General features: G+C 36.6%; 1 protein-coding gene across 5 annotated transcripts in view; it reads right to left on the minus strand.

Moving 5' to 3' along the window:
- SLC9A7 (solute carrier family 9 member A7) overlaps positions 1-13121 on the minus strand; it is a 60287-nt gene that overhangs the window by 29335 nt on the left and 17831 nt on the right. For all 5 annotated transcript variants that reach the window (XR_015698175.1, XM_087726240.1, XM_087726237.1 and 2 more), the window contains exons 2-8: positions 7203-7402; positions 6351-6428; positions 4372-4448; positions 3424-3536; positions 2818-2923; positions 2146-2287; positions 1151-1256 (exon numbers count right to left, since the gene is read on the minus strand). Coding sequence is in view for 4 of the 5 variants with exons in the window: in XM_087726240.1 (XP_087582366.1) it covers positions 1151-1256; positions 2146-2287; positions 2818-2923; positions 3424-3536; positions 4372-4448; positions 6351-6428; positions 7203-7402 (822 nt within the window). In the remaining variant the exon portion in view is untranslated. The remainder of the gene's footprint in view (positions 1-1150; positions 1257-2145; positions 2288-2817; positions 2924-3423; positions 3537-4371; positions 4449-6350; positions 6429-7202; positions 7403-13121) is intronic.

Consider the following 13121-nt stretch of genomic DNA (forward strand, 5'->3'; position numbering starts at 1 on the left):
AAGCATTTTGTCTACAATCATCTAGGTACAAAGGACAAAATTACAACTAGACGCTTATATGTTTCAGCAATTCAGTGATATTTGAAACTTAGTGCTTAGAATGTACTACATTTCAGTTCATACAATGCTTCAAAATTTTTAAAGATTTATTTCCTGCTAATAAAGAAAATTGTAAATAGCCTACTAGAACCAAAAATAATACAACATAGATCATATGTTGTCTACAATAGTTCAATATAAATAATTCTGTATTTATATAAAATTCAGTCTATTAAAAATGTTAACAATCTTATTTAAATGAAAACAAATACAGAGCTAAGGAATCAACTTCAGCTTTTCTGGCTCTGATTGAAACTTCTGAGTTTGCTTTTCAAAAAACCACAGTCTCCATAATAATGTTTAAAAATGTATTTCCAATGACAAATCTACAAAATAGAAAATCTGAATATTATAAATAAAAGCTCTTCAACTACTGGGATTTTCAATAATGGTCATGCTGGCTTAGAATTCTGGGAGTTGGTCTGCATATCTGATTAGCAAAAGCTGCCTTATGGTTCAGTAGCCAATTCAAAATATACAAGGATGTTCCTCTTTTTGTACAATTCAAGCTGATTTTGAACTCTGTAACACCACTAAAGGCAACTTAGTCCAGGAACATACACATCATCAAAATATTAAGAAATGTGCAAAAGTCATTCTCAATTAAAGTATACATTGTTGTTTTTAGCATTTATTTTGATGTAGGGATAAGGGCAAGGAACTAAATTATAGCTTGCATAACTTTTCAAATTCAATATTCTAACAATGCTTCCAGGCAAATCAGTGTGAATCTAGTATCAGTTCAAAACATATTTAAGGCCACCACACACAGTTCTAGGAAAAGATGCCACTGCCTTTAGATACTGAGAGCAAGTACTATGATTTTGTTCCTGCACATGATTCAAAGCCCAGACTGAATTCAAAATGTTTGCAGAAGTCTATTCAATTATATACTCCATTCAGGAATAGTTGCTAAAAATAAATTAATTTACTTATCTTAACAATAAACATACACATCTGATGACAGGAACAATGATAGTGTTCCAACAATAGGAATTGCTATGTCATCATGACATTACTTACATTCTTCTTTTCTATAAAAGTGCCTTACCTGTAAAACCACAAGCTTCAGCCAACAAGAATGTACTCCAAGACATCAGGAAAAAAAGGGCTGTCTCCAGCAAGGGAAAGCAGTGTAGTTTGGTAAACTTTGTCACGTGAACATTTTGTCAAGGCCATACAAAGACTAGATGTGATTTAAGAATTACTGAGAGTTGTCTCAAAGGTATTAGTGATGAGGCAGAATTGTAGAACAGCTATGCAAGTTAATTGCTGATTCTCATGACATCCTAATGTAGCCAGATGAAAAATGTTTTTAAAGGTAAAGGTAAAGGTTTCCCTCACACATATGTGCTAGTCGTTCCCGACTCTAAGGGGCGGTGCTCATCTCTGTTTCAAAGCCGAAGAGCCAGCACTGTCCAAAGACGTCTCCGTGGTCATGTGGCCAGCATGACTAAATGCCGAAGGCGCACAGAACGCTGTTACCTTCTCACCAAAGGTGGTTCCTATTTTTCTACTTGCATTTTTACATTCTTTCGAACTGCTAGGTTAGCAGAAGCTGGGACAAGTAACAGGAGCTCTCTCTGTTACGTGGCACTAGGGATTTGGAGTGCCAAACTGCTGACCTTTCTGATCGACAAGCTCAGCATCTTAGCCACTGAGCCACCATGCCTTAAATCTTTGCTTGGACAATGGACAGATTCTGAATTCCTTTCATCCCTCTCATCTCCTTGTATCCTTCCGTATCTTGCTATCTGCCTCCTCCTTAAATTTTCTTGCATATAATCTTCCCATTTTAGCCTCATCTGAATGAAAAGTTTGACTTAGGCTTGACCCACAATAGATCCTGTCTCTAAACCAACTCTCCTGTGGTGCAAATTTTTCCCTTATTCAGAGCAGCTTTAGAAGATTATATGCTACCCACCACAATTCTCCAGAGATAAGAGCTGCAAAGAAGTGAAAAACAAGTTGCCTGTGCCAAAAAGGGAAACTAGGACTTGGTTTGCACATGCAAACAGCTGGAAGGCATTTTTAGCAGAAGGATATAAGAGCTGTCACAATTCCAGTCACTACTCCCATCATGAAAGAACCACTGAAGATTCCAAGAAAGACGCCCACACATTTAAAAAAGGCTGCTGCATCAAAGGCATGGGCATTTTCCCCAGTGGGTTGATATGCTACAATAGAACTGGAAAAAGAGAAGGAAAAGAGAAATAGCAATGAGCCAAAAATCTATCCTACATCATTCATCGTTTTAGACATCAGGCAATTCTCACCTAGTCATCTCTCCAGGGGTGAAATGCTACCGGTTCAGACCAGTTCTCCTGAACCGGTAGTAAAAAAAATGCTACTGATTCAGGCAAACCAGTATTTTCGATGATCAGCCGTGATGCACGATTTCCTGCTTTCTAGCTAATCTAAATTGTGTGGCACAATGGATTCCAACCCCCCTACTCCCTGCTGTTCTACTTACCTTTCAGGCACACTCGGTAGCAGGCTCCACCCACCTGCCCAGACATCATCGCGTCCGTTTTTGACACTCTGCAAATGCACAGAAGGTCCTGCACATGCATGGAGGTGGCATGTGTGAGCTCTCACATTTGCGAACTGGTAGCGAAGGTAAATAGATTTCACCTCTGCATATGTCCCCAATTTCTCCAGGTAAATACAATGATGTCCCCACACTGACATTACAAAACCCCTGAGCATTTTACTTACGAAGATAATACAATAGCAACAGCATCATTTAGAACACTTTCTCCAAACAGCAGTGCATATAAATCAACATCAGCATGAAGTTCATTAAAAATTGCCAGGACAGTGACTAAAATAAGGAAACAAAAAAGAGTAAAAGATTTAACATTGTATATAATTCCTTATAGAATTTATTTTCTTTACATTTACTATATAGGGAAATGTTTTCATGTTGCAATACTGACATGTAGTCAAAGATGTTGAGAGGTTGAGTGTTAGTGAAATGACATAAGCATTTTTGCAATTTCTATATTTCCATGAATTATGCTGGTCTATGATTATAATAAATATTTAACTTGATTTGTATGTATTAAATTATTACAAAGTAACTGTACTTTATTAGTTATACAAAACCATATAGACACAAAATTTGATTCACACATCATGTTAAGCCAAACACATTTTTGCTTGTTTGTTTTGCTTAGCATGTTTGTGAAACCACTGCATATGTAAAGTATGTTTTATGCCTTACACACTGTATGAACCCAGCCAATTATAAGGTAATTGAACCACAAATGAAAACATGCTACAACCATGTATGAACCTAATTTTAAGAACTGAAGTTTGCACCTGGATCAGTAGCAGATATTATGGCTCCAAATAAAAGGCAATCAGTGTAGTAGAATTTATCAGAAAGCTGTCCCACCAGCTTCATTAGTTTTACCACACCATACATGAGATTCCTGCAGAATAAGAGGATGCAAGGAAACATTATTTTTTTCAGTATTTTCATTTATTTCTCTGGCCTTGTTTAGATATTTTCCAGTTCTACACAGAATTAAAAATACATGAAATTCAGTAAAATATAATATAACACATAAAATGCCATGTAGAGAAATATGAAATATAAACAACAATGAAATGGTCACAAAACCACATTATTTTAGATTTAGTCTGTTATTCTTTTTAAAAAAATATATAAAACTATTTTTGTTTTGTTTTCCAAGTAATAGCAATAGCACTTAGACTTCAACGTCCTTTTTACTGCTTTCTCTAAATAGTTTAAAGTCAGCATATTGCCCTCAACAATCTGGATCCTCATTTTACCTACTTCGGAAGGATGGAAGGCTGAGTCAACCTTGAACCTGACGAGATTCGATCTGCCAAATTTCAACCAGCTGGCAGTCAGCAGAAGTAGCCTGCAATACTGCATTCTAACCATTGTAGTATATAACTTAATTTATATATGGCTACATGAATGAAATGGATGGGCCTGAGATTACATTCATGACCTCTCTTTTCATTAAATGTAAATAAATAAGAGGGCAACATTGCCCTTGATTCTTCTCATACACATCACACATAGAAAGAGAGGAACCAAAGGGGGGTGCGAGGGGGAGGAAACTACTTTAAAGCTATTTTTAAAAGGTAACCAAAATGTTACCTTTGTTATTGAGAAAAAAATTGTATTGACTGTTAGTTTTGCCAAATATTGTGTCGTGTGCTCTTTTACTGAATGAGCTGATTCCAAAATTATCTCCCACAAGGCCTAAAAAGTATTGCAATACTCAAACTCACCCAATAATGAAACAAGAGACTGCAGTTCCCAAGAAAGCATAAGTTAAAATTGATCCAAGATTTCTGAAAAAGTGCCTCTGTAGGGAGGGGGGACAAAAGTGAATTAGTTGCAAAAAGGAGTCCTTCAGAATTTTTGCTAAACTCCAAAAAAGAGAGTACATTTGGTAATGTGAGTGCGGAAACGCCGGCCAGAGAACAGAATGGCTTTAGTTAGAACATCAATCATCTCTGAATCATTTCGGTGGTCTATCTAATACAGTGGGTCTCAACCTTCCTAATGCCGCGACCCTTTAATGTATTTCATCATGTTGTGGTGACCTCCATCCATAACATTATTTTATGTTTTCCGTATTTTTTTGAAAATATGTGTTTCCCGATGGTCTTAGGCGACCCCTGTGAAAGGGTCGTTCGACCCCCAAAGGGGTCCCGACCCACAGGTTGAGAACCACTGATCTAATCTAACAGGTTGAGAACCACTGATCTATATAGCTCAGGGTGTCCATTCAGGGCTGAGTCAGGCTACACCAAAAAAGGAAGTTATTTGATGGAGAAGTGCTTGCTTCATAAGTTAACCCTCTAGAACAGAGTTCCCCAACCTTTTGCGGACTGGCGAGGGGGAAGAAGGGTTGACTCTGCATGTGTGCTGGGCAAATGAGCATACAGCTCCATTTGCATGAGCAGTGAGCACACGCACACACTGCTCACACAAATGGAGCTTGCAAGTTAATTACAAACAACCCAGTTACTAACACATAGTCCTCTCTGTATTCAAGAAATGGTTAAAAATGACTGTCACGTTTGAATCTGTGGTGGAGGAAATATTTATCAACACCTTACAGGCCATAAGGGTTCATCTACTTTGGTCTATCATGTCAACAAGCTGTTTACAATCCTAAATGGGTTTAGGATTTTGCATACTCTGGGGTATGCAAAATACAATATTATAATTTCATCCTTTATTTCTTACCAATTATGAAACAAAAACTAGAACAAAGCAAGTAATATAGGTGAGAATATAGAATGCATCCTTGCTAAAGATATCCAGTCTCCTACCTTAATATTCAAGAAATCTAGCCCACTAGTTTCAACGGATATGTGATCATTCTAATTTTATCTCTGGACTAAAAAAAAATCACAAATGTACAGGCACACAAAACATCTGCAGCAGCTATCACACATACCAGGTTGCAAAAAAGCATAGCAGGCTTTTATGTAAACGGAGAAACTGAAGAAAATATTAAGTGAAATCCAGCTGTGGCTGAGTTTAAAGCCCTAATTTCCACTGATTATAATGAAATATCTCACGATAATCACAAAAAACAATAAAGACTTTTGCATTTGTTTTTTTTGAGCAGCTACCTTAACTGAATACTATAAACCCACATCTTACTTCTTTAAGAGACAAGGAAAAAATAAAATGGCTATCATTTGCCATGTTAGATCTCTCCGAATGCTTTTTAGATGATGACTGCCTTATTTTCTAAGTGGAACTATTCTTATGAAAATAAACTACAAGACTTTCAGCATAAGACATGGCCTACATCATGAAGATTATATGAAAATTTCTATACAGGTTATGTACCTTGAAAACATTCCAAGAGCATCTTATTCCCATATAACCCAATCAACCTTCTAAAACTTGGAAGATCTTGGTTGATACCCTAAAGAACACTATTTGAGATTACAATAAATTTTGAGGTCTGAACATCAGCCAATGGAAGTTAAGTGTGTGGCCACATAGTTAGGTGATAACTGTAACTAATTTATAGCAGGGATATGAACAATTTACAAATTAAAGAACAGACTACTCCTGTGAACTCCAGCATGATCAATTTCTCCTCCAGAACATGCCATTCTAGCAGTTCAGTAGTTTCCAAAAGTAAACCTTTCAAACTGGAACATAATATACGAAAAAGTCAATTTTACATGAAGACAAGGTAAAAATCCCAATTGTGAAAATAAGAGTACATGAAGCTTACTTTCTTTAAACTGTAGCCAGCATGGAAAATAATGGGAGGCAAAAGGATGTTGAAGAATACTTCTGGGTCAAAAGTTACCTTAAAAGAAAAAGAGAGAGAATATGTTACTGAATAAAATGTCTATGTGGCTATATTTTTGATAGTTTCTCGTGACATGTTTTTCAAATTATTTTTCTGAAATTATTACTTTGATATCTGCCTCAGAAAACAGATTTTATTGCAAGAAGTTCTTACATTGCTCTAATTCATAAGTGTGTGTTCCACTTTGCAAGATGATTCAGGCAACCATTTAATTTTCCCAACAAAAGTTTCACAACCTACAGGTTGCACATAGCAAAATGGTGGCTTTTCTTCAGATACTGAGATCACAGTTAGTAATACAACCAGCAGCTGAACAAAAGAAGTTTGGATTCATATCCTTATTAGGGATAAGGATATGGATAGGGGTAGGTGGCTTTGGATAATCTATCCCTTACATTTAGTTCCTGATTTATAAAAAAAATAAAAGAAGAAGCAAACCACATCATGACTTGTGAGAAAGAAGAAACAACTATTTAATAGTATATGTTGCACACACCCTGAGATTTTGAGATTATATGAAGGAAGTACCCTAGGTAGTAGGAGGAGAGAAAATAAACTATCAAATTGCTACAGAAAGATCAATAATCATGCTTAAGGACCACAGAATGCAGAAGAGATGGGTTGTTACTGTATCTGAACAACACTATAAATTGCATCCTACTACTAGGAAAGATCACATAGCATTTCATATTTTCAGCTTTGAAAAAATCTTGTGTCAAATGGTACCGTTCAGTAAGAAAGGAACCTTAGTCAACAAAAGGCAACTCTCACTTTTCGCAGTATATCATTCTGTTCCACATTGTGTATTTTTCCAGGGCTTATTTCTCCTTTTAAAGTATATTCAAAGAACTTCCCACTGATGTTGACCAACAGAGTGGAATAAGCCCTGTCTTCCTGAGAACAGCTGAAAGGTTTGTCATGACCACTGGCAGGAGGTATACCATATCTCAAGATTACTCCAACAATCAACCCTGAAAGACAAATAGGACCACAAGTTACATCCTACTGGGGCCATATAAGCTTTTACATGTTTTATTATTAAGAAGGATTTGTCATTGACTGATTACATTTTATATTCATTTTCGTGTTCTACACAAGAATGGGTATGCAGATATTTTTCTCATCATTGTAAGTACAACCATAATACAGGTCTGCAAAAAAACTTTTTTTCAAGAGCTGTTTTGGTTATTCCACGTAATCTTTATGTTTTTTGGTGTGCTGAATCCGAAAATGACCTCCATTTTGTCATAGGACATCACATTTCCTGACAATTTAGGTAACTATCTTAAATAAGGCAATACCTCAAAATAAATGGAAATAGGCTTATAAAATTAAAGTTTTATTACAATATTTTCACGAAAATCCTTTTTTGAACTGAAATGAGCTCACCCACACACACTAAACTCAATTCTTCTTCCTTGTGAGGTTCCTCTTGGTGCATTTACGCTTATGAGTAGCATCTGGAATGTCTCTTTGAAGCATCCAACAGTAGTCTGCCATCATTGTAATGCTCCATTTTCCCTGGTATTTCCTTTCCATCTCTTTATTGTCTTGTGGAATCGTTCACCTTGTTCCTCACTCACAGCTCCCAAAAGTTTCAGGAAAGTAGTCAAGGTAGGACTGGAGGAAATGCACTTTCAAACTCATCAGGCAATCTAAAGCTTGAAATGCTTTCAGCATTCTTCCGACGCTCTTTTTGTAGTGAGGATCTTTGTTATTGCCTAAAAATTTATGTACGACTTCTTTAAATGCAATCCACCCTTCTTTTTGAGGATCGTCATGGTATTGACAAATTCTTGATCAACTATAAGCCTTCCAATGTCTGGTCTGACGAACACACCTTCCTTCAATTTTGCCTCCGACAGGCATGGAAACTTGGTGACCAAGTATTTGAAGCATTCTCCATCTCTTGGAAGTGATTTTACGAATTCATTCATCAATCTCAATTTTATGTGGAGAGGTGGTAGAAGAACTTTATTAGTTAGTACCCTCACCTGCCAACTCTTCTTGTTCCAGTGATTTTGTCGGTCTCGACTGTCCCATAGACACAGAAAACAAGGGTATTTGGTATATCCAGCTTGTTGCCCGAGCAGCATGCACAAGTCCTTCAAGTCCCCACACACTTGCCAACCATGGTCTTCATATTTAAGTTTACGAAGAACCAATTCCAAGTTCTTGTAGGTTTCCTTCAAGTGTACAGAATGACCTACAGGTATGGAAGCATAAAAACCTTTGTGGAGTAAAACTGCTTTGAGGCTTCTTTTTGAAGAATCTATAAAAAGACGCCATTGCTCCGAATCATATTGGATTTTAAATTGACCCATCAGACCTTCGACATTGATGCAATAAATGAACTTGTCTACCTGGGCGAAGTAAGGAACGAACTCCTTTTCACGATGTCTGAACCATGAAGATGACACTCCTGGCAACAATAAATTCCTGCTTTTCAGCCTTGATCCGAGTAACTCAGTGGCATCTTTGAGAAGATTCAAGTCTCTTACCAAATCATTCATCTCTTCCTGAGAAAACAATTTTGGTCTTGTATCATCTTCAAAGTAAGAACTTGATTCGTCATCTGGTTCAGGTATGACTTCACCTTCATCAGAGTTAGGTATCTCTTCCAAGGTAGCAGGGGGCTTGGGTACTAGTATATCTGTGCCATGGGGGATGGGACGAATTGCTGAGTGAAGATTGGGGTATGAAATGGAATGCTTCCAATTGGAATTAAACCCTTTCACATCACATGAACAAAAGTAACAGTCATCACTATGGTTCTTTTGCTCTCGCCATACCATAGGAATCCCATAATGGATTTTTTTCTTACCCTTGAACCAGTTTCAGAGGTCCTCAACACACCGTTTGCACACTTTATGAGGTGCCCAAACTTTATCTTGATCTCCAATTTTTAGTCCAAAGTATGCCAAGTATACTTTCTTCACAATGTCTGTAATATTCTGCTGTTTCTTCAACACTGTATATTCACCACAGATGAAACAGAAACTGTCTAGTGAATTAATATACTTTCGCAGAGCCATAACATAACGGTTGAAGAATGATGAGCTAACATGAATTGCAATGAAAAAGTGTGAACAGCCTAGAACCAAGAACCTGATGATGATTCCTGCACAAGTGTGGCATGCAGGAGAGAGCAGCTCTGTGTCTGTACACGAGACATCACAGTGCTGGCCACGCCCCCTGCACTGACCGGAAATGTTGCTATGTGCCCTGTGTCTCCCTCCCACTGGATTCTTCAGGAAAGATTAACCCCTTCTACCATTAGAAGCACAGACTTAAAACTTGCTCAGCTTATGTATGTATTGCTGACCATCAGATTTACAGTGCTATATTTTTTTTACATAACTCGGACAAACCCTTTAAAGGTTTTTTTGGCATTTTATATCTTAAATGTACATATATGAATTAATTAATAGTAATTTGGACTTTAAATTTGGTTAAAAATCCATAATATAAAAAAATACCAAAAATTAAAAAAAATGATAAATTTGAAGACAATTTTGCATGTTGTGGCAAATCATGACGTCTAGGAGTTTTTTCAATATTTTATTTGTTTTCAGCACACCAAAATACATGGAAATTCGATGAAAATAATCAAACAGCTTTTTAGTCGCAGACCTGTGAATCACAGCATTGTGCAAAGCAAGCTTAATAGGTTCAGTGGGGCATCATTTTAGAACTGCGGCGCTGCCATATGTTGACATTTTAATTCCTATTTGGAAAATGAGGAAGTCCTATTTATAAATAAACTCATGTCCATAAACATACTAGATTTTTTTCTAAAACATTAAGAGGGATTCATACCCTCTTTTTTGATTCAGTATATTGCAGTTTCTGATAACCACCAAACCATTCAGAAGTTCTAAAAGAAAACATAAAATGTAAGCATTTGATCCTTAAAATGTCCTATCTTTATCCGATTTATGCTTGAGCAATTCACTGGACAAAACCCAAAACACACTGAGTAATTAAGCATCAATTTGGAAACTGAAAAGAATACATTTTGTTTAGCACCTTGGTTTCTGCAGCGATTCCAGCAACTAGCAGGTTGATTTGACAAGTAGCCAGCTTCAAAATGAATTCCACTGTTTAGTTTTAAAGAAGTATTGTAAGACAGGATTAAATAACCAGTTTGCTCACTTAAAGAGCCCTTAATCTAAGTTCAAATGTATTTGGTTTTGTTATTTGAGACATTAAGTCTTCTCATCATGTTAAACATTCTGCCAAAGCCCTACACAGGAAGGGCTTATCATAGGTCTACATTTTGACTTGGATATATTTATATTGGGTACAAGAGCGTTGAGAATACTTTCTGAATAGTTGCTTTTAAAACTTGATCACAAAAAAGCACCTGCAGAAGAAGCAAATAAAAGCAGAAGAATAGTAGCATCTAAGCCAAAATACTTAATTCTGAAAAAAACAAAAACCTGAGCCACAGATGGATATTTTGAACCTAGAATTTTTCTGTAATTATTGCTGGCATGCTGAAGCTAAGAATTTGAGCAGCAGGAGAAAAATGGTGCTAATCCTTAAGGCTGTGGTTATGAATGACTGAAGCGTGGGAGAATGAAAGTTAGAATCTGTACAGAAGTTCACTTCTGATCTTCTTTAGGGACTTGCTGATTGAACAGATAAAGCCCTGTGGAATAATGGAACTCTACCTAGTTTGACCTCATTTTGTCATATTGGCAAGCATTCTTAAGGCAATCAACTGCCACTGTAAGAGGCCACTTTAATTGCACACTTCCAACATGTGGGCTAGGTTTCTTGGTTAGTTAACTTTTCAAGGCCTGTCTTCATAGGTGTTTTAGCAGAAGTGTGATTACATAATAAAGAACAAAGGCGTCTTAGCCAATCAAGCTCCTACTGGGAAACCCTATAGAGTGAGGGCAGCCTTTACTCTGCTCAAATAGCAGCCCTCTGGTGGCACAGGGGGCTTTATCAGGATGGCAGTATTAGCTCAGCATGTCTCTGCAGCCCCTTTCACTTTCAGAAATGAACAGCTGAAGAGAAGGAATATCCTTTTGCTTCCAAACCCAACCAGTGCTTGAAAAGATAACATTTGTTATCTCAGCAGCACCTGAGGCTTTTTTCTGCTGAACTGACAGAAGAGATTGGCTTCTACACATACTCTGGCAGGTTTGTTCAAATTTGTGGCCTCTCCTGTTCAACCGGTCTTTCTGTTTGTATTTGGTCTTCAATTTGGGAAGCAGAGGGAGGTAGGAAAAGTAGATGACAAGGACAACAGGATGATGCAATTCACAGAAGGGAATTAACCTTTCCAGTTGCTTGATATCCCTGTTTGCACCAAAGTAAACAGAAACCAATCAATGAGAACCTTGTTTCATTGTAAAAAACATTTTTTTAAAAAGCATATCTAAAAAGGAACATAAAAAACCGTGAACTATTAGGATTTTTTCCAAAGGAAAACAGGAAATGTATTTCTACAAGCTTTATTAAATAACCATCTTATAAAACTAATGATTGAAGTAAAAGAAGTAGAGAAAAAGAGCAGCATTTATTTATCTTGTTGTATTTTTACCCTGTCTTTCTTCTGGAGGCTGAAAGTGACACACAATGATTCATCTTTGTAGTTTGTAAGTTATTGTTGCAACAACCCGATGAGGAAGAATACAGTGACCAGCCCTCTGAATTTCATGGCTGAATGGCTTTAAAATTGTTTTTCTTTCTTTCTGGTATTTTAAGACATTAGTCACAAGGACAAAATTCTGAAAGACCTAAGCCAGGGAATTTATGCACTGCTTATCTAACAGGTGCCTGGTGCAAGCCATTGTGATGTCATCACCATACAAATGATGTAAATTCTGTAATTTGCACATATTAAATAATCCATGGCATTGTGTGATGTCATAATACCATCACTCCCACCTCCTCCCACTTGCAGAGGTTGATGTTTGTTACCAACTTTAAGTTTGTTACCACCTTTAAGTTTCACTTTCACATCTTTACAATACTGTATATCATGCTCTTAAACCCACTTTCCTTTTCTACCAAAGTGAAAAACTTTCCTTTCCATAAGATGCCTAATTAAATCAACAGAGGTAAGTGTAAAGATGATGTCAATAAAAAAGGATCCATTGACTCAACCCGTTTAAATTTCAGTTAAAATGGACTCACTAATGCACAGGGTTAAACTAATTAACTTGTGTAGTGGGAATACTGTAGTGGTCCATTCATCTCCCTTTCATATCTATTCAAAGCAAATTTGCTGGAAAAGACCCTACAGCTGAAAAAACAAAGCACTTGCTACAAAGGCCTGGCAACACACATCATAACCTCCAAACATTATTGATGCTTTTCTAACCATATGAGAAAGAGCCAGTGATATAATATAACCTTGTTCCATATTTTCCAAATTGTTTTTTTCCCTTTAGTGTGTGTGGTCAGAACTATTAAAGGAGATTTGACTGGTTTAATAACTGTTTTGAAATAAACCTGTTATAGAACAGGACCATTTATCTCTAGTCAAGGAGAAACTATGTTTCTTCAACATACTAAAGTTATAATTTCCCTAATGACTACACACATTTCCACTGGAATGCCTCATTTTTTTTGAAGTATTCACAATCCGTGAATGCAATAAATATTGCTTTTCTAGTTTTTTAAACATGGTAATTTTTTTTCTCAAATGCCTAAAAATAAACTTCAGGTCAG

This window comes from Thamnophis sirtalis, unplaced genomic scaffold, assembly GCF_051295495.1.
Source record: "Thamnophis sirtalis isolate CommonGarterSnake01/CBP01778 unplaced genomic scaffold, rThaSir2_p1.2 scaffold_12, whole genome shotgun sequence".
In the NCBI taxonomy this organism is placed as follows: domain Eukaryota; kingdom Metazoa; phylum Chordata; class Lepidosauria; order Squamata; family Natricidae; genus Thamnophis; species Thamnophis sirtalis.